Below are 22,744 nucleotides of genomic sequence, written 5' to 3' on the forward strand. Positions count from 1 at the left end.
CCTGGTAGTTGGTCAACTCCAGGGGCTTTGTTGTTTTTCAGCCGGCCGATCTCCTCCTGGATTTCCTGGAGATTCGGAGCCGGAAGTCGCATGTCCTGCGCGTGTGCTCCTAGATTCATTACCATACCGCCACCGTTGTCTGCCATATCGCCATTCAGGTGGTCTTCGTAGTGCTGCCGCCACCTTTGGATCACCTCACGGTCGTTTGTAAGAAGGTTCCCGTTTATGTGCTTACACATATCGGGCTGTGGCACGTGGCCCTTACGTGAACGGTTCAACTTCTCATAGAACTTTCGTGCGTTATTAGCACGGTACAGTTCCTCCGTCTCTTCACGGTCTCGATCTTCCTGCTGGCGCTTTTTCCTCCGGAAAATTGAGTTTTGTCTGTTCCGCGCCCGTTTGTATCGTGCCTCGTTCGCCCTCGTGCGGTGTTGCAGCAATCTCGCCCATGCTGCATTCTTCTCCTCAACTAACTGCTTACATTCACCGTCATACCGGTCGTTTCTCTGATCCGGAGCCACCGTGCCTAGTGCAGCGGTTGCGGTGCTTCCAATGGCGGATCGAATATCTCTCCAGCCATCTTCAAGAGATGCTGCGCCTAGCTGCTTTTCCGTTGGGAGTGCCACTTCCAGCTGCTGCGCGTAGTCTTGGGCTAGTCTACCGTCTTGTAGCCGCCCAATGTTGAGCCGCGGCGGACGACTCCGACGCGTGTTGATCACCGTCGAGAGTTTTGAGCGCAGACATACTGCAACGAGGTAGTGGTTGGATTCAATATTCGTACTGCGGTAAGTGCGTACGTTCGTGATGTCGGAGAAGAATTTACCGTCGATTAGAACGTGGTCGATTTGGTTTTCCGTTTCTTGGTTAGGTGATCTCCATGTGGTCTTGTGGATATTTTTGCAGGGAAAGAAGGTGCTTCGGACTACCATTCCGCGGGAGGCTGCGAAGTTTATGCATCGTTGGCCGTTGTTATTCGATACGGTGTGCAGACTATCCGGTCCGATGACCGGTCTATACATTTCCTCCCTTCCTACCTGTGCGTTCATGTCACCGATGACGATTTTGACGTCTCGCTGTGGGCATCCATCGTATGCCTGCTCCAGCTGTGCGTAGAACGCTTCTTTCTCGTCGTCGGGTCTCCCTTCGTGTGGACAGTGCACGTTGATGATGCTATAGTTTAAGAAACGGCCTTTTATCCTCAGCTTGCACATCCTTGCGTTGATTAGCTGCCACCCAATCACACGTTGGCGCATCTTACCCAGCACTATGAAGCCGGTTCCCAGTTCGTTGGTGGTGCCACAGCTTTGGTAGAAGTTAGCCGCTCGATGCCCGCTTTTCCACACTTTCTGTCCTATTCTGCAAATCCATGCAGCGCCACGACGTCGAAGTTGCGAGGATGTAATTCATCGTAGATCATCTTATCGCAACCTGCGAACCTAGCGACTTGCAGTTCCATGTTCCAAGCTTCCAATCGTGATCCTTTATTCGTCGCCTAGGTCCTTGCCGATTATATCGAGTCGCATTATCTCTTATATTGTTCGTAATTATTGGTTTTCCAGGTGGCTTATTGGGCCTGTGTAAACCTCCTGTGTCGTCGGAGGGCCGTCGTGTCAGGTCTGTTTTGTGTTCCACCTGACACCAGGACATGGGCTTGTGCGCTTTGAGCGGCACATGGTCGCTTTGGCGGGGCCTACTTGCGGATACATGCAGCTTTTTATAGGCATTTTAACAGGACCCAATGTCAAACCCCACCACATCCTAGGTAAGCCCCACAACTTGCAGATGGCCTGGGAGGGATCGTCAAGCCCTTGGACATAGTCCCTGCTGCCCGAAAAAACTCGTCTTATGATAAGTAAATCAGGGTGTTTACAAGTAAAAACAAAATTAGATCTAATAACTGGTCGCAGTGGCACATCTGAAAAGGAAAAAAAACAAAATTCCCTGATTTTTCCAAGTTTTTTTTCCAAGTGCTTCATTATCAATTTCCGGGTAAAAGAAATAATATATCATGTATAGATTTTTTCAATTCGAAATATTGCTAAAATATTATTGCTTACAAAAAAATAAATATCTGTGGCCATACAAGTCACAGTTCCTTTGCAAGATCTCAGAAAGGGCCAAGGGCCGAAAGTCTCGTACCTGCTGACCGTGCAAATTACTTATTCGGACAAACACATATTTTGGCCATACGACATTTTCGGCCAAACCAGGGGGATGTAATGTCAAAGAAGAAGAAAAAAAGCTATTACGAACTTGCAAGGGCAATTCTTCGGCCTCATAAGCGAATCTCGAATTATATACCAACAGGAACCGTTACCAACATGAATTCTAGAACGTAAGTGGAACTCACCTCCACCTCACCTCGCCTCACATTATGTAAGAGCGGAGCGCAACCTGTAAGCAAGCGCTAAATCGGACATCGCTAAAACCTAAAGATGCCTAAAAACCCGATGTGAGTCAGAGCTGGATCCGAATAACCGTCCAGGATGAAGACTCTAAAATTATTACTGTGTGATTTACGAAAGTCATCGGTTGGAACCAGGCATTGCAATTTATCCCATCATTCGATCTTCTGAGCAAAGATACTGATGATATGCAGGGATATCGATCTTAGTTATCTATCTGCTCAGTAAACAAAGTGCAATGTTCACCATAGAGAAAAGTGTTTTCACTGCTCTTGTTGTAGCAACGCCCTCGCAACGCGAACAAACCCCGAACCGAGCTGGCTATCAGGATCATCATCAAATGCTCAAATGATAATATCTTTCCAGAGTGCTCTTTGATTAGGGATAATATCTTTACACAAGCAAAGATGATATCTTGTGCTCAGATGATATTGCAATGCCTGGTTGGAACCAACTAGTTTTTGGAACCCTTTAACACTCGAGCACGCGCCCTGTTGTACTTTGTACAACACTAACAAAAACATCACTCACGATACACAGCACGAGCGAACCTGCATGAGCGTTCCAGGACCAGGCTGATGCTATACCCAAAATGAACTGATATATAGCGGGGGATCGTTATCGGGATAAATATTGAAATATAGATCATTGAGATTCATTGTTGACATCGAAAACTCTAATTTAATAACTGTGCAAAAAATCGAGATGAGCCAGCCTAGGGCTGCAAGTCTCGTCAATAAAAGAAACAAGAAAAAGGACCGTGAGCCGTGTCGAAAGTCAGCTATAAACTAACTATCATAAGCAATGAGCTTGTCAAGAAGAACGATAACAAAAGATGGATTGCCATTTTAAATAATCCTCTACCCAACCTAATAATTGTTGGGAAGATAATTCTAAAAGTGATTTTTGTTGCCATGATCGTAGAATCGTTTACCATTCTCGCTTCTTGATTATTTCTAAAATCTTTTATGGTGTAGCACTTGGATTCAATAAGTGCCATAGAGATCCAAGCCATTGACTTCGCGAAAAACAAACGAAGGTGTGTCGCTCCTTCGTTGCTATAAGTGTGTACAAGTATGTGCCTGTAGTTTGTTATGTACACAAACTATTACTTGTTCTGCATAGATTACGTCAAAAGATCTGTATATACAGGGGTTAGAAATAAAGGTTGAGATAGGCAAAAATTTGTCTAGGTTCAAATCAGCATAACTCAGTAATCAGATTTTGATGAAACTGGGACCATTGGACACAGTAGCTCTTCTAGTATACTGTCCTCATGCAAAACCTTTGATTGGCCCTTGGCCACCGGAGATGTTCCGGGTTTTCCGTGGGTATGTTCAAAATGCATTTTTTCTTCTGCTTGTCATTTTATATGACGTTTACTGCCAACAGATTTTATGCTTTCCCCAGAAACTAGAACTAATATGCTGACCAATGCTGGCTGCAGATCGGAAATCCGTTAGATATACGCAGAGATATGGCCATATGGATGCCAATATGGATGAAAATAAACGTCACATAAAATGACAAGCAGTGAAAAAATGCATCTTGAACATACCCTTGGAAAACCCGGAACATCTCCGGTGGCCAAGGACCAATTTCAGGTTTTGCAGGGGAATAGTATACTAGAAGAGTGTCCGCAAAGAGTTACTGCGTCCAATGGTCCAAAATCTGATTACTGAGTTACTCCTGGTTTTATGGTTCTGGTTTTATCAAAATCGTATCATTATACGCAAAGTTATGCTGATCTGAATTTCGTCATCATTTTACCTATCTCAACCTTTTTGTCTAACCCCTGTAGCTTTTTATAAATCCTAATCAAAATTTCAGATATAAGATAGACGAACATGGACGAAGCACACACGATCCATTTCCTATCGAAATAAAGGGGTTACCTGCGATACATTTTTCGAACTAAATCTTTCATGTACTGGGCATATTACGTTCCCATAATAACACTAGTTTTCTTGATAGATATTTATAAAAGCTTAAGAAAACTCAGATTGAGAAACAAGTCAAGTACGAGACACTTAAGACGACCATACAGTTAGGGTCGAAATACAACGTGATGGAATTAAATGGAATAGTACTGAGCTCGTCTTATGACAAGGGCAACTCAAACTTTCAGACTCGGATATTTTTCTGATCAGACCGGGACATGAACCCATCTACCTTCCACATGTTGTTGTTCCGGATTTTGTATTGGATTGCTGATTCGTCAACTATCAAAATTCCTGCTGTTTATAAAATTTTGGATAGAAGCATGGCGTTAAATGAATTCTCATTTCAAATTTCCCCCTAGGTTATCCATAATTAAATAGTTTACCAGCCATGTTGTGCACTGTGAATCCCACTGTACGAGTTCCGGGAAACGAAAACGTGTACAGTGTACACAATTTGAAGCAGCCGTTTCAAGAGCCTCTGTCTCTTTTATGGTAGGCCTCGCTCTCATAGCTATTTTTTGTTGCAGTTCAAGAGGTCTCCAGATCACTTCACATTCAAACTCCTTGAAACGCCTAGTTTAGAGTCCCACGATAAATAATTGCGCGGTAAATATTGTTGCAATTATGCGAGGGATATAAAACCCGTAAATGCGAAAAACATGCCTGTAAAAACGATGAAGGTATTGGCTAAGACTAAAGTTATGCGCTTGTCCTAAAATCGTCGACGACAACTTTTGTGGATTACGACGTCGTTCTCGGCGTCACGCCAAAAGCATTTTTTGCGAGAAAATGACGGCTGACGTTTATTTTGTAATACACAGGTTTCTGTTTTTACACGATTTACATTTTCTCAATTTCGCTCTCATCCAAAATGTTTAAAGCATATCAGTTACCTTGTGATTTTTCTTTGAATTATTTAGGATTTTTTTAAACATGTTGCAAAGATTTTGGTTGCAAGTTAAAGTCACACGATCAAAAATACGAGCGCAAAAAAAATAAAAATTTAATTCTGACAGAAAAACGATTATAACTTTTCAGAAAAATATATTGAGGATATTGACCCACCAAAAGTTGCCTTTTTTTGAGCTCTAAAAGTCACCCGAAGACGTTTTGTTTTCGAGAAATCTAAAACAAAAAAAGTAGATCAAAAATACTGTTTTTTTTAGGTACATCCTAATCCAATTAGATAAAATTGCTCTAAATCAGCCAACTTAAGAGCTACAGAAAAAGCTTTGTAGCAAAATTTATTGGAATAAGCTGCGCTACAACTTTGTAGAACATAAAACGTCAGTATTCCGAGAAATAAAAAAAATATTTTCAATTTTTGCCTTTCTCGTACAACAAAGCTGTACCTGAAAGGCTTTCATTTCACTCCCAAAACGTACTTTTTATAGAGCGCTTGTAGACCCATAGTATTATATACCATTCGATTCAGCTCGACAAACTGAGCAAATGTCTGTCTGTCCGTGTGTGTGTGTGTGCGTATGTGTGTGCACATTGAAACATTAGACAATTTTTCTAGTACTAAACCTGAATCGATTTTGCTACAACAAGTTGCATTCGATGGGGAATGTTTTCTTCTTGTTCGCTATTGAATTTCATAATGATGGCACGGCTCAAAAAATAGTAAATATTCAAAGAGTTATGAGACATCATTATTTCGTAACAAATAAGCTATCGATTTTCTAGGTTATGTTCTCCCAAGACACAATTTATTCGAAACCGGCACACTGACAGCACAGAATACACAGCTTACACGGAAGAAAAAAAAAAACTTCACAAAGAAACATAGAAACCCATTAATGAGTTAAAAAGTACCTATTTTAAGATTTCATGTATACACTGAAAATTCTAGTTTATTTTTTCAAAATGACCTAAGAAACATATTTTCATGAATGAATTTTAATATTGCGATCAACAGACCAATATGATAGCTTTTGATTGCGGTACACAAATTAATTCACGAAAAAAAGGTGACATATGTTCTTTTTAAAAGTTAAGCGTCATTTCTGCCATTTCTTTCCCCTATGGGCCGATGTGAGCAGTGAGAAGTGAAAAGTGAGACGTGAGAAGTGCGAAGTGAGGAGTGAAAAGTAAGAAGTAAGAAATGAAAAAATCAGAAATGAAAAATCACCAGATGATCCGAAATGAAAACAAAAATGTTTTTCCAAATTTAATCTAGACTACCCTTGGCGAAGCGCTGAATTTTTTTTAGCTAACATTTTCAAATGGATATAATAGAAAAACGACGCATCCCACAAAAAGTGTTGTATGGGTGACCATCGCAAAATCAGTCAAAATTTCTAGTGGAAATATCGGAAACAATCCAAATTGAGCCCTACACTGAAAAAATCAGTTTAAAAATTTTAAAGTCGATTTGCGAAAAAATGCTCTTTTTTTATTTAAATGAAATTTTGTCTCAAGATAGGTGATTATGTTCCCTACCAACCGTCCATACATCGCAAGCTGGGCACTCTTAAGGAAAAAAAGTTTTTCTAACAAAAACTTTTTCTTGTCGGAATTATTTTCAGTGTATTTTCATCTGAAACTAAACCAATGAAAGCCATCGTTATAGAACCCCAAGCAAATCTATTTTTATGATAATTATGATTGTCTAATTTAGTCACTAAATATAGTTTGTTTTTAAATTAAGAGTAATATTAAGAAGGGGTTTATATCTTCAAAAAAATATAATATTCCATTATTAGCTTCTTTAGTTGCAACCAGTTACGACCAAAACATTGTACTCTGCCTGACTGTACAGGAATACTTAATATGAGTATATATGTATACATATGTTAAATCCACCCCTTAAAGACACTGAAAAAATCAATTCCGTCAAGAAAAAGTTTTTGTTAGAAAAACTTTTTTCCCTTAAAAGTGCCCGGCTTGCGATGTATGGACGGTTGGTAGGGAATATAATCACCTATCTTGAGACAAAATTTCTTCCAAATCAAAAGAGCGTTTTTTGCAAATTGACTTTTATTTTTTAAATTGATTTTTTAGTGTAGGGTTCTATTTAGAGTTTTTCAAAAAGTTTTATTAGAAAGTTTGAATGATTTTGCGACAGTCACCCATACAACACTTTTTTGTAGGAAGCGTCGTTTATCGATTATATCCATTTGAAAAAATCAGTAAAACAAGTTTGACCCTTTTCAAAAGATAATCTGCATCAGATTTGGAAAACCTAAGTATGCACTTTTCTTTTTACAGCACCTTTTAGGTATTGACCAATAAATTGACAAAAAGTCAACTTAACAATAAGAACACTTGCAAGTTCCCAAAAATTCTATTTGGCTTCATGCATTTCTATTACATTTCTCGCATAACTTTTCAAAAGGACCTGAGTAACATTTTTCATGAATTCTCGCTTAACTTTTCAGCACCTAAGTAACATTTTTTCATGAATTATTTTGAATACTGCAATCAATAGTTTTCATGTTGTTCTGTTGATTGCAGTACTCAAATTAATTCATTAAAAATGTTACTTAGGCCCTTTGAAAAGTTAAGCGAGATTTATAGTGAAGCAAAAAGCCATCTAGTAGAAAATCTAGATGGATTATTCCATTGCTGACAAACGTTCATTTCGAACCAAAAACCGCAAGTTGCTGGTTGATTTTTTGTTATATACTCTGTCTCGCTCAAACTAACAGCGAATAATCTAACGACTACTTTCACGAACACTTTATTGTCAGATTTTCTGGATATGATACACTGCGCGGCGTTTGTAATGTTCCCAAATGGGTACTTGCACAAAACTTCACGCGGCGAATGACTGTCGAAAGGTACGGCCGCGACAAACGATCCCCCACAATGCTATACAACCATAACAAACAAGTACACGGAATGCAGAAAGCCCGGCGGTACCTTTCACAAACGGTTCGCAGAGTGCAATCTAGAGAAACTCACGCACTAAAGACCAGCCACTTTAACCGACCGTGTCCATTTAGCAAGTATGGTGTTGAATATAATCTGTAGATTAAAAAACAGTTTAATAAAGTAAAAAACTCAGCAAGTAACCGCACAATATTGAGTAAAACAAATTAAGTGTGTAGCATTTCCACATTCAATGAATAAATTTCGCACCGTGTATACTGACAGCATTAAAGTTTGTGTTGCTTCTTTCGTGCTTTATTGATGATGCTAGCCTCTCAAGCAAAGCTTTCCAAAGCTTCAAATGTGGAACACGAAAACTAACACACGCGCTATAGAGACCGAAGCCGATGACTTTATCCGCTCGCATCAACACAGTTGTAAAAATTTCATCGTTGGAAATAAAAATTGCTGCCATTTTTTTCCTGCTTTGGAAGGAAAGAAGAGGCGTGTCATTGAGGCTAACTGCTTATTGGGTTGGGTGGTTTGGGTGGAATGATGGTGTAGTTTGGGCATTTGGGTGATTTGAACATAACGTTCGTTTTCATACACCTCATTATTTCCATATTATGCGGCTTTTTTCCATTGATATTTATGTGAATTGTGTTGTTAATTTTCACAAATGTACTTGTACAATTATTACACAAAGGCATGCAAAATCAATGTATGACATACAACTAGTTTTATTGAACTTTAATATTACATTGGTGAAAAAACACTACGTGGGAATCGGCCCTAAAACAATTGTAAACGCGCTGTCTGGACAGTTAATCCATATTGTATTTTATAATGTATTTTTTAAAACGTGCCGCTGCGCTAATTATTGTACTATTTACCCACGATCGCATATTTGTAACCAAGGATGTTAACGATCATTCAGTAATTGCGTTCGATCATTTAGTAGTTTGTCAATAACACATTCCAGAAGCTGAATTTCAAAATATGTTGTGGTGGACTTCTAGTGCGAAGGTTTTTCTACAACTTTGCCTAATGGTTCGTTATTAGAATTCAACTAATAACGGAGTTAGAGCGCTAGTTGCAATAACTCAAACTAAATAATTGGAATGTTGTTATCATTTAGTCTAAGTTACTGAAACTGTAGCTATCACTCCGTTACTAGTGGAATTCAAACAACAAACCATTTGGCAGAGTTGTAGAAAAACCTTCGCACTAGAAGTCCACCATACAACATATTTTGAAAGTCAGCTTCTGGAATGTGTTATTGACAATCTACTAAATGATCGAACGCAAATTACTGAATGATCGTTAACATCCTTGTTTGTAACATATGCATTTTTTTCTTTCTCGTACAACAAAGTTGTACCGAAAGGCTATATGATTGCTCCAAAAAAACTTTTGATAGAAGGCCCGGAGACCCATAGTGTTATATACCGATCTACTCAGGTGGAGGTGACGTCTGTTTTTTTTGTGTATGTATGTGTATGTGTACAAATTTTGTAGACACACGTTTTAGAACTTAGAATTATCCGTTTTACTCGCAACAAGTTGCATTCGACAGGGAATTGTTTGCTATTGAAAATGGGCCCGATCATTGTATTTCGGAATTATTGAAAAATCATTGTTTTTTCCCACAGGTCCCCCTTGGAAAAAAAATCAAAAAACAATTGTTTTTGAATGGTGGCAAGGCAAAAATATTAAAAATGATCGAAAAAATGTGATCTATTCACCCAAAGAGCTTTTTTGACCTTTTTAAAGTGATTTTTTCAATATATTTTATAATGCACGAGAAAGGCATCATCACTGCTAGGTGGATTAATCTGGGTTTTTTTATATGATTTGCCACTCTATTTTTTGGTAGCACCATAATGATAGCCTTACTATTTCTAACAATTTTGTAGCACTATTTTTTTTTTCTAAAAAATATAGTTTCGGCGTAAAATGCATCTTTCCGCGTAAAACTGTATCCTGGACCATAGTGCATTGGTACATACACGCTTAATTTTTTTTACCGGGGTCTCAGCAAAATGGTCAACTTTTACAGTATACCCCCGCTGATCCGACAAATGTATGGCCGGACTATCGTGGTTTCTCTCGTTAATCCGACTGTCAAATCCATACAAATGAACCAAAACAAAATCACAGCATAAATTTGAAAACTGACAGCATAATGTGTTCAAATGGGTGTTGATACTTTTTAATCCGGAAAATTCCGAATTAGTGAGATCCGGACTAACGCGTCGTCGGATTAGCGAGGTCCGGATAAGCGGGGGGATACTGTACTAAGATTCGCATAGCCGTGCCCCAGCAAACATGTTTTTTGCCCAGATTTCTGTCAAAATTGCTGAAAATCAGCAAATAATTTGCCGAAAATCAGCTAACAAACATCATTTTTGCCGGAATATCAGTTATTTACTATGCTTGCGCACGGCTGTGCGGATTTCTCTCGTACTGCAGAATTAAAAACTAACTGTGTAGGACTGTAGGTGGTACATGGTGTCTAAAGCCTTTTCCAGAAACACTCATATTGTTTGGATTTATTAACAACGAAGTCACGAAGGCTCCGGAGGCGAACCGTACCATTTTGTTGTACGTGGGAGGAAGTGTTTGTACTGTTCCTGGACCTCCTAAGTTAACCAGACCTATCCCGTAGGTAAGTTTCGAGGTCACTAAGGCGGAGCCGACCTGCAACAAAGTCGTTCGGATACCACGCGGCACCGATTATCAGTAGGATTCGTAGTCGAGACTCGCATCACCTCGCATGTTTTCTTCATCATCTAACAGTCCGGCTTGAATGTGAGTGTTCGATCCAAGGTTACGCCAAGGACCCTCAGACTGTTCGTCCTAGGTATGGGTTTCTGGTCGATGATGATATTATGTGACGGTTCACGACGCGCATCTGGGCTACAGTAGAATATTTAAGACTTTGTTGCTGACACCGCAAATCCGACGCTTTTGGCCCATTTAGCGACCGCGTTGACGCCAGCCTGCAGTTTACGTTGCAGTCCTTCGGTTTTTTGTCTACGTACAACGAGAAGAATGACAACTCCGTTCGGTAGATGGGCTGCATCGCAACGAGAAATAGCTGATCCCCGCGGCACTCTGTGTTCCAGTTGGTGTTCTCGAGATAGATGTCCTCCCACAGACACTTGGAACGTTCATCATCCGACCACAAATCCGCCATGACTTGAAAGTATGCAATATGCCATGCCGTCAGTAGGTATCGGTGCCATGGCCTGAGCGGAAAGCGTGTTGGCGCTTATCAAGCAGTCCCATCGATTCCAGCTCAGTTATCAGTCGACGGTTGATTATCCGCACCAGCAGCTTCGCCATACAGCTAGTGAGCGATATTGGTCAGAATTAATCGGCTCCGGACTCGTGGTAGTGCGGTTTTGGGATGGGAACAACGATGGCGTTTCGCCAGCTATCAGAAAACTCGCCGTTGTGCCAGATTTTATGCAGCATTGTATTGTAACAGTAATCGTTTTACCGAATTGTACCTGTGTTATCTGTAAGTAGATAGTAATTCTAGATATAAGTCAATATTGTATCATTTGGAGTATATGTAAATTCTCAGACGAGCTCGGTGGTCTAGCGGCTATCGCTTCTGCCTTATAAGCAGGAGGTCGTGGGTTCAATTCCAGGCTCGTCCCTTTCCTACTTTGTACTTCTATCTTAGTTCTTTCTGTGTTCCACGTTCTACCAAAACGATTCCTACTGTTATAACCTTCCACACAATCCCAAAACATCCCGTGGCACATATGAGAGGTCGTAGAGTTCTCTGCATCTTTCTTAAGTAGGTGTCCAACAAACCATCCTTCCCCTTCCTCAGCATTCGCAAGGACGTGGCCAGGACAGATCTCGATTATTGGAGAGTGCATTGCTTCCATCTAAGAGATAGTGATTAGTCCCAAATCAATATCTGTGGTAACGGATGAAAGTGATACTACTCTCACATAAATATAATAGTCTTGGCTTGTACCACCTACGAATTTGTGCGAACTGCTAAATGCTAATGCTAATGCTAATGCTAATTTGGAGTATATGTAAATTCTGTTGATACAAAAGATGAGGAGGTTTTACGCCCATTCGAGAAAGTGCTTTTTGGTGCACTACTCGAACGGGCTTTTCCCTGCTCCCAATAAAGAAAGAAGAAGAAAGCAGTTTAAGGAGGGTGTAACTACCTCCTTTGACGTCCTCACGTCTGTGGAGGGGACGTCCTTACGTCCTCCTAACTAGCTCTCTTTGCTTTTGGGGTTCTCAGGGTCGGCTAGACACCTGCTTAGGAGAACACACGAACCTTATCTCAAACGAAGTGGACGTAACAAGGACGAGTCAACGAACATGCGGGAAATTGAGGTAAAAAAGTGAAGAAATATATTGCGGATCTTTTAAAAATTTTCCATTTTGCGGATTCCGCAAAGTTCTTCCGCAGCTGTCAAAGTTCTACCGCAAGCCTGCAAATCTTCAAAACACTGAAACAAAAAACTGGTATTTGGCGTTGTCATCGTAGAGTGCCATGCCAAGCAGCAGAGAAAAAGTATGAAGTGACAGCTGCGGTAGTTTGAATATTCAACCGGAAAGAGGAAAATTTTCTCGGGTTCGGTTTGACGTGTCCGGAAGGCGGTGCTGGAATTCTCCGCCAGATGACGACCAGGTATGGCATTGAGTCGATAACGGATGACAACTGGACTATGGGAATTGTTTGCCGCCGGAGGGCTCCAACCGATGCAAGATGAGAATGCCGAGGGACGCTGGTACCACGGCCGGAAGACGGCGGTACTGATGGAGGTAATTGTTGACCTCGTTTTTTTTGTTGAGGCGAGAAACCACTGCGTCCACTAATTGAACTTTTGTGGTGAACCCCTATTTAATATTACGCGTCAAAAAGGCTGGAAAATCAATTGATGATAATCAACTAGGCATTATGACACGTCTTCTCCCAGTCAGGTGAGATGGCTTCGATAAAACCAACCACCCTTTTGGGATTTGTGGTCCAAACCTCTTCCGGTTGCATGTATGCACCATTTAAGAATTTAGACCTTCGTTTATATAATGCAACGCATTTGCAAAGCAGATGCACCGATGTTTCACGTTCCATGTTACAGAAACGACATATATCACTTTGGACCAGGCCTATATTTTTAAAATGATATCTACTCGGACAGTGCCCAGTTACTAGGCCCGTGAAAATACTTAGAGCACGTTTGTTTAGTTCGAGTAGCCTTCTTGTAATTATGGCGTTAGGCACAATAAATCTTTTTGATTGAACACATGTTGTGACGGCCATCCAGTTTATCATCACCCTTTGTTCTTCCCATCTTTTGAGTTCATTTTTTATCGTACAATACGATACTCCACAGAAAAGCTCTGGGCCAATAAACTGTAAATTGGAACCTTTTTTTGCCAGTTCGTCTGCCTTTTCGTTACCTTCAATACCACAATGCCCTGGAACCCAGTACAAATGTACTGCATTCTTTTGACATAATGTTCTTAGTGACAGAATGCACTCGAAAACAAGCTTGGAGTTACATTTAAAGGTTAACAGCGCTTTAAGCGCTGCTTGACTATCACAAAAGATACAAATGTTTGCATGTCGGTACTTCCTAGCTATGCAAATATTCGCACATTCCAATATAGCAAAGATCTCCGCCTGGAACACCGTTGTATAATGTCCCATTGCCACTGAACGATTAATTCCAGGACCAAAGATTCCTGCTCCCGTTTGTTGACCTCGTTGGCGATTTAGTCCACTTGCGAACGCTCTTCTCCGCTCTTCCGTGGAAAGATAACGGTGGTGTGTCTGGTAACGACCGGACCCAGCCGTAGGCTGGCCGATTGCGACAAGCAGCCGCAGTTGAATTTATTGTTGCGAAGTAGATCCCGGTAACGTTCGGGCGCTGGCTTGTTTCAGCCGAGAGAGATTTCCAGCTGCGTGGAAAACAGAAATGGCCGGTTATCGGCCGCGGACGACGAATAGCCTCTGTCGTGGGTAGTCGGATGACGTACAAGACTTCCTGGGTTCTTAAACGGTCTGGTGAAGGATTGACCAGGGTACAGAATGTTGTATTTCTGTCGCCCGCCCAGTCCGGCATAGGCCGCAGGAGAGGTTATGGTTACTCAATTTAGGGCACTGAGACCACCACGTGGAATGACGGCTGGTTGAGTTCCAGAAGGACAAGGGTTGGACGCGCTGAATTCCGGGGATTGGGAATGGCCGACAAAATGTCTGCAGTTTTTAGTTTTGCACCCGTAAACTCCCGTTTCCGATTAGCGAAGTGTCCACCGTTGAGCGCTGATTCTCGATACCTTCTTCTCTTTGGCACACGCGGGTTGGTTGTCGAAACGATTTTTGGAAGTCTTCTTTTCCGATCTGACTCCTAGGTCGGTACCTGCTCGACTGCCACGATTTCGGATCCTGCTCGTTCCTCCTCGGTTTTGCCTTCTCTTCCTTCGCCCCAGATTTGGTATTGTCGCGAGAAATTCGCCTTGGTAGATTTGTGCCATCAAGCAGGGGTGTGGGAGGCGTTAGTGGTACATACACTCTCAAGCCAGAATACTCACATAAATTGAAGATTTATGTGGGTATTCTTGGTCTTAAAAATACTACGTGCGAAGTCTTACAATTTTTGTTTATTATTTATATATGGTACCACATTTCGTGTTTGTTCGTTGACTTATTGTTACCTTATACGGTAACAAGGGGATACTCAATCAAATTGGGACCTGTAGAGACACTTCGTCTTTGTCGAGGGCCCACAATAGTTCATTCAGTGTGATGTCGATCGACGTTCGATCTGCTTCTGCCTTTGTCTTCTGGAATGATAAAGGGTAGCTAGAGGTCGCTGATCTCTCGCTGGAGAACGAAGCTAGTTCTTCCACTGCTTTTTCGGGGTTATCCGTGAATCCGTTCACTTGCTTGAGTACTACGGTTCGCCGTTGCCTACTGCCACGTAAGGTATTCACTGTTCTCCATAGCTCCGTCGTCGTACTACTCGGTGATATTCTCGACACAAAATTCTCCCATGACTGCTACTTTGCTTGGATAATCGCCTTTCGTGCTGCTGACCTAGCTTCCTGGAATATCGCCAGCGCTTCGGGTTGGTCAGGAGCGTTTTTATGTAGGCGTCGCCACCTTCGCCACCTAATTGCTGCCTTTGCTTCAGGGCATCGCCATGGTACTGATTTTGTTCCAATACGGCTGCTAGTTCTTGGTATGGATTTAGCCGCTGCTGCTATTATCAGCTCGGGGAAGCTGTCGATAACCCATTCGACATCTGGTTGGATGGTTTCGGCGGTGATACGTTCGTACAACGACCAGTTAACTTGGTCGTAGAGCCATTTACGTCGCGTCATTTGCGAGTGTGACCATCCCGGGATAGATACCACGATTGGGAAGTGATCACTGTTATGCGTGTCCGTCAGAGTTCACCAGGTGAATCGGTGAGCAGAGCGTGACGTCGATTGCCCTAGTTCTACCCGTTGCCGGGTCTATTCGAGTTGGGGAGCCGTCATTTATGATAACCAACTGTTTGTCCAACGAAGTTTCAGCGATTAAATGGTCAAGCGTGCTACACGACTGGGAACCCCTCGCGAGATAGTGTTGCCAATAATGAGCGTTGTTTGATTGAAGGAGTAAATTCGAAAATCGCTCTTGGAGAGCAATGACCGAAGGTTCGAGGTAAGGATTCCTGTTTCGGATTAGGAGTTTCTGCTCACTAATGTTGGCCTTGAGTCCACGCAGGTTCCACTGAAATGCAAAGCAGCTGTGATGTAAGATATTGGTGCTGAATGATTTTCTGTTGGCGTGTGTCTGATTCCACCTGTTTGAGCGGAGTGGCATAGAAGGGCGATCCCTTCCCCCTGTTGTCTATCTCGTGTTTGCGGTGTATTATTCAATTGTTGTTTCTATCGGCTACTGAAGTAAATTCACTATCAACGGGTTGGGGTAAGACGTCCCGGATAGCTTCTTCGACCTGATGCACTTGCGTCGGAAGGGATACTGCACATTCCCCTGTTCCGAAGCGATTACTCTCGTTGTCCGTGTTCGTGCGTGGGTTGTCTTTATTGTCCAAACGGTCTTGAAGAGTGAGGGCGTGACGTTGTTGCTGATCTCTTGGCAGGTGGGCTAGTTTCTAGTGATGTGACAGGTTTTCCGTTGTTGTGCTTCAGATGGCGTCCGCGCTTCGTTTCCTGAACTACAGGGAAGTTGTTTCTAGATCGGGTTGTTGGACCTATTAGCGTATGAGCTGCTTTTTGTTCTCGATTATGGTGCGGTTTTTCTTGGCTGCATTGCGACTGGTTAGCGAGGTTTTGGTTGGCTGATGACATCTTGTTGACTGGCGATTTCCTGTTGATCACCACTTTGCTGGTTGTTGACGTTACGCTGTTGGCTGGTGATGTGCAATTTCAGCTGTGTAATGCGGTTCTGCATTTGCTGGATTTTCTCGTCCTTTTGCCTACCTTCCTCACGCATTTTGATTAGTTCATCGCTTTTTGTTTTCAAGGCTGCTATTACTCTGTTCAACTTTTTCTCTATCGCTCTACCTTCGATTCTTGTGATACTGCATGAGCATTGAGCATAGATACCTCTGGTTTGCAACTCAGTAGCACTTATTTGGATGACTTTGACCTAATGTTTGTACACCGGGCAGTGACGACTGGTTGGTCGGTGGCGGGTATACCCCGTTAGGCATAAGTACGTTAGGCATAAGGACGACAGGCATAAGTACGTAAGGCATAATGGACGATAGGCATAACGAACTTTAGGCATAATGTACGTAAGGCATAATGGACGTTAGGCATAAAATGACCCAAAGAACAGCCCATGACATAAAGAAGGCAGAATTATGCCAAACGCCCATTATGCCTAACGTACATTATGCCTATCGTCCGTTAAGCCTAACGTCCATTATGCCTAACGAGCTTATGCCTAACGTCCTTATGCCTAACGTCGTGGACCCGTCGCACTATGGAGAATTCTCATACAAATGGGCGGCCAAAAATATGTTTTCAATGAAAACTGTTTCTATGCAACATATGTTATGTAAAGAAATATTTAAGACCTTTTTTAACCCTTTAAGGGCTATCGTTAACCCTTCAAAAAATGTCAACCACGAAAAAATTTTTTTTTTTCAATTTTTTTTGGGCATTTTTTTTTGTTATGTTTTCAATACAGCATGAATAAAATAGCAAATAACTGTATTTCTAGTAATAATGTTGTTCATTTTCTTATCATTACGAGGTGTAGAGAATAAAAACCACAATTTTAAGAAAACTTTGATTGCAGCGTTCTCGTAAAAGCGCTAATATGCGCAAGCAAATCACTCACTAAAAGGTAGTACTAGGGTTATATTTCAATCCCCCATGTACAGATGAGGGGACATTTGGGGACATTAGGTTTGCAGGACAATTTTATCGCAAAGTATTATGAGTAAGTTTTTCTTCTACAACTTTTTAATATTAATCTTCGCGTGCAAAACAAACGAGACTATCAAAAAGCTAAGGTTTTAAGCTTTGAAATGGTATATTAAACTTTATATTTGGAGAAAATTTGACTTTATAACATACATTTTATGTAAGGAACGATTTTTTATTTTTATCAGATTTTTTCACTTCGCCAGCTCATTTCTTTTGACAGAATAAACATAGCGCTTCAATATTTTCCGATTCTCTTATCTAGGGTATATACTTTCGTATGATATATAAATTTGACAAATTGGAGATAGTAAATTTTTCGATTAATGGCCACCCCTTTTCCCATAGTGCGTCGGTGGCTCCCATTGCAGTTACGACACATTGGCGATTCATCCCCTTCATCTTCTCCGTGGGATCCTCCGAGCTCCCGAGCACGTGTATGACCATAGTTGAAACAGCCATAGCACATCATGGGATTCGGGAAGTATGGACGAGTAGGAACATGAATTAGACAGCCGACCAAAATATCCTCCGGATGTGTGGTTTTACAGAAGGTCAGAATCAGCGCAAATGCCTACCCCAAATTGAATAAAAAAGGTAGGAAAAGAAAAAACTACCTGTTTTGTCCCTTCGACACAAGTTTTACGAAGGTGTTCACAAAATTATTTATTTATTTATTTATTTATTTACACCGCTTTCAGACAAGCTGTACAGACTGTATGATGATATTCTAATGTTTAACCTAGAGACGAAAATAGCTGAACAGATTTATTTAATGATTCGCCTTCGACTGGGTCGCACAGACTACTAATTAAAATTTAACTTATTTCGAACTGAATAAACAATTAAGTGACAGTAATATTCAACACAACAAAAAGGAAACCATTAAATATGTGCTGCACTGTGAATGCACACTTACGAAACGCACTGTAATACCCTCCAGATATCGATCGTCCACTTTCCACTTCCAGTTAATTTACGAATTTTCTTTTTTGCCATTTTTTCCCAGAAAGGTTTCTCTTCGGACGCATCGTGCACCGCACCACCAAAAAACGTCAATGAAACCGGCTGAGCAGCCGGTCAAAAACGGTTTATTTTGTGTTGCACAGCACGTGGAGCACAAACGAGAACACTTTTTTCCTCCGCTTTTTCACTAATTATCACCGGTCACCGGAATTTCACTGTTGGACGCTTCCAAAGCACTTCCCGCACTAGTCCGTCAAGGGTTCGGCCACGGACTTGCTTTTTTGTCGAGACCGCGCAAAGTGGTAACCGTGTGTCGGAACGTAGATGAATGACTGTTATGAAAGCCGTCTTAGTTTTCACGAGCCTTGCACGTGTAGGCCATATACACGTGCAAGGCTCGTGAAAACTAAGAGAATTTCAATATAAGCGGAAGACGTGTAAAATGTTTTCTTTCACCAGATTAGGGGGCTGCCCACAAACGACGTAGACTGAAATTTCACATTTTCAAACCACTTCCCCCCTAGTAGACTTTCTTAAGCTGTTCCGAAATCTCCCCCTCCCCTCGAAGTCTACGTAGACGTTTACCAATTTTACATAATATCAAATTGAACCTCCATCCACAGCTCCTGAAACCAAATCTCGAAGCCAGTTCATTTAATTTCTGTTGAATTCGATTCCTCCATCGCCGACACTTTTGGATTGGCGCGCCATTGTTTAACATCTGTCACGCTGCTGACCTATAATTCTCCAAATTTGTAAAAAACCGAATTTTTTTAAGAATTTCGAAAAAAAATTGAGTTGAAATTCCGAGAATGTCAAGTCTATAATAAGTTTTTCGTGGAAATTTTATAAAATTTCTCGATTGATGACTTTTGAAATTTCATGTTAATACTCCAAAGAACTCTCCGTGAAAATTCCGATCCTTTTATTGAAAAATCCTTGTAATATACCGTTGAATAATCATCCGTTGAAATCTCAAGAATTTCCTACAAATTCTAAACGTTTTTCCGTTAAAACTCCAAGAAATTTTCCGTGAAAATTTAGATTTATTAATTGAAGTAATTTCAAAGTTATGCGGACGTTCCAACATGTTTCCCGTGAAATTTAAAAATGGTTTTGCAAGATTTTTTTTTTAATTTCTGCTGCAAATTTTGATCAATTGACTGAGGAATTTAAAAAAAATGCCATCGACATGCCAAAGAACTTTTCGGAAAATTTCAAGTGGAAATTATGGAGGGTTTCTCGTGGAATTTTCGGAGAATTCCCATTACTAACTAAAAGAATGTCTTTTGGAAAGTCCAAAGACTTTTTCTTAGATATTCCAAAATGCTTCCTTTGGAAATTCCAAATAATTGTCCATTGAAGTGTATGACATAATCTCCCGTGAAAATTTTTAAGAATTACTTGAAGTTTCCAAAGAAGTTCCGGCCAAAAATCAAAAGATAGCTTTAGTAGAATCTGCAATAAATTCCAAGTTACTTTAATGGAATTCATTCGATTTTTAAGGAGAAATTCAAGAGATTATTTCGTTAAAGTCTTGCATACAAAATACTAAAAAAATCAAACAAGTGAAATTCGCACAAAGCTGCTGCCCTTAGAGTCTACTTGGTTTAGGGATAGTTCCTGGATAAGTTTTGAAAAGCGGATCAATTGTCCAACAATATTTGGTCGGGGTTCAGCCAAAACGCACCAAGCGCCAACGAAAAAATACCGATTTTTCTGCTCAAACTTTCGTTTAGCAGATTTAATTGATCGTAAATCGTATCGGATATCCCTCAACCCCATAACAGAGGATATCCTACTGCAAATGTATGTATGTTTTAAATTGATATGAAACTATTTCCGTTGTCCTTTTACGAACAAAATATCACAAGTCAGCCGCTTGATGCGGTTTGGCTGAACCCCGACCATTTTTAAACTCAATTTTTTACAATATTAAAAAAAATTGGTTTCAAAACTGCCGTAATCTGAAAAAGTGACGTATACGCCATTTCCCAAAAATGATGTTAACGAGTACTACCCAGACAACCACACATCGCATAAGAATGGACGAAAAAACTCGTTTATCGATCCAAATTTCATCAAAATCGCATTGAGGTGCGAAGCTCATCAGTTTATTTATGAATTTTCCCGCATAGTAGGCTATTTTACGACTTAATTCCAGTTTCATTTGATGTCATCGTATATTCCTGCAAACAAACTCAAATGAAATCGGATTATCTGTCAAACAGAGTTTGTTATCACAAACTACATCGCAATGTATAACGAACGAACTCGCATAAAAATCGTACACATCGCATATACTGCCGTGCAACGTCGCGTAGAAAATACACATATATCGCCTCCACTTTTGTAAGTAAAAAGTGTTTTCGCGACTGGTATGCGATGAAAATTGTGTGCATAGGCATCGCATAACAAAAAAACAATTCATTTATGCATGCATTCTGGTTGTTTGGGTACTCATCTAGCTCTTTAACAGAAAAATGGAAAACATGAATGTTGTAAAATGTCTGTTACGTCACTTTTCCAGATTACGGCAGAAAACGTCTGGCTAAAAAACAAGGCGAATATTTTTTTTATTATTGTTGAATATTGGATAAAAGTAAATGTTGGATTGTCAGTTCATGATATCTAAGAGTGTGTAAGATTGTCAATTTAACATTTAAAAACAATATGTCTTACAGAGCCAATACAGGTAGCGTACCGTGGATTTAAAAAAAAAGTTAGCATCATAAGCTGTTGTCATTGGGGTTAAGATTTTACCTGTTGACCAATTAAATAAATAAATAAATAAATAAATAAATAGATCGTAAAAAAAAAAGAAACTCTAAACTCCATAATGATCGCAGATGCACGAATAAATAAGATATAGAATATTAAAATAAGCACACCGGTCTCCGCGGTACATCCACTCAATCATTACATTCATGCACAGCAACAGCACAGAGCAAATAGTAAATAATGCACAGCACCATCAACAGTTTCTAACATTTCGCTAATTGAAAACACTCACTTTGATTTGTCGCCACAGAACCGAGCTGGAATTCTGCACAATGTGAACCTTCACGACACTGTACTGGAAATCCGGGTTTCCTCTTCGGCAATCGTCGAAATCATCGTAATCGTACAACTTGGGCAGCATTTTCCACGGCTCTTTAACTAAAAATTCAACGACTTCTCATTAGCATTGACCATCGAAGCCGAATGTCAAGTTTGGTGTAGCTTCTCTTACACTGTTCCACTGTTGGGTCCACCACATCTTGGGGCGCCGATTTGCTGGCAAAGGTCGCAACACCTACGGCGACCAGCAGCGCTATCAGTATGATGCAGTGCGAAACCATTGCGTACGGCTGCGATGATTAATCCAAGTCCTACTCCACTACGGCACGCACGATTCGAACATGTTGCTTGCTACAGAGCCGGACACCGACTGTCCCGCGCATAATCGCGCAAAGGTTCAACAACAATTACTCAACCGAGCTGCGGTGGAGAGGCTGTGAAGTGTTTATTCGTTCTGTTTCCGAGGCGTTGGAATTGCAAATATGTACCATTAGAAGCGCGTATGGATGGCATCAATGGACGCTGATCCAAAATAAGTGAGTAATAAATCGCCTTGATCACAGTTTTTCGAACACATTGCGACGAAAACAAAATATTTCAAATCTAAGTTTTATTTTGAATTCATGATTGTATTAATTTTCAAGTTCATCATTGTTTGTCTTTAAAGCCATCTTGGACAATAACAGTTCTTTGAAAAGCTGTACATGGAATGCTTATGTTTTTATATTTTAATATTGATTAATCATATATATAATAGCCCTGTTTGTCTGTCCGGTGACTAGCCAACCAGACGCAGCACGCGGGGAAATTATCACAGAAAATAAAATATCTGACACTTCAATTCTTTTTTACAATCAGATGCAGAAAACAAAACCAGTGACAACCTTAGACAACCAAAAAAAATCACAGACAACAGACGTTGAAAATTTTGATTTTTTTAATGCAATCGTTCATATTGAAAAAAAAAAAAAAACATTTGCCACGGGCGCTACTGCGTCCACAAATAAACTAGTATTTAATAATAGTTACTCATTTTATCAACATTTCTATATCAACGTCACCAAAAGCTGTCCAAAGGACAATGATATGTGATTGCTTCAAACTGATCTCGTTCACTTGTAA

At 40.6% G+C, this 22,744-nt stretch overlaps 1 protein-coding gene across 2 annotated transcripts in view; it reads right to left on the bottom strand.

Moving 5' to 3' along the window:
• LOC134220036 (regulator of hypoxia-inducible factor 1-like) overlaps positions 1–22,017 on the bottom strand; it is a 42,247-nt gene extending 20,230 nt beyond the window's left edge. For both annotated transcript variants that reach the window (XM_062698979.1, XM_062698978.1), the window contains exons 1-2: positions 21,795–22,017; positions 21,576–21,721 (exon numbers count right to left, since the gene is read on the bottom strand). In XM_062698979.1, coding sequence (XP_062554963.1) covers positions 21,576–21,721; positions 21,795–21,903 — 255 coding nt within the window. In that variant the 5' untranslated portion in view covers positions 21,904–22,017. The remainder of the gene's footprint in view (positions 1–21,575; positions 21,722–21,794) is intronic.
• Positions 22,018–22,744: the final 727 nt, after the last annotated feature.

This window comes from Armigeres subalbatus, chromosome 3, assembly GCF_024139115.2.
Source record: "Armigeres subalbatus isolate Guangzhou_Male chromosome 3, GZ_Asu_2, whole genome shotgun sequence".
Classification (NCBI taxonomy): Eukaryota; Metazoa; Arthropoda; class Insecta; order Diptera; family Culicidae; genus Armigeres; species Armigeres subalbatus.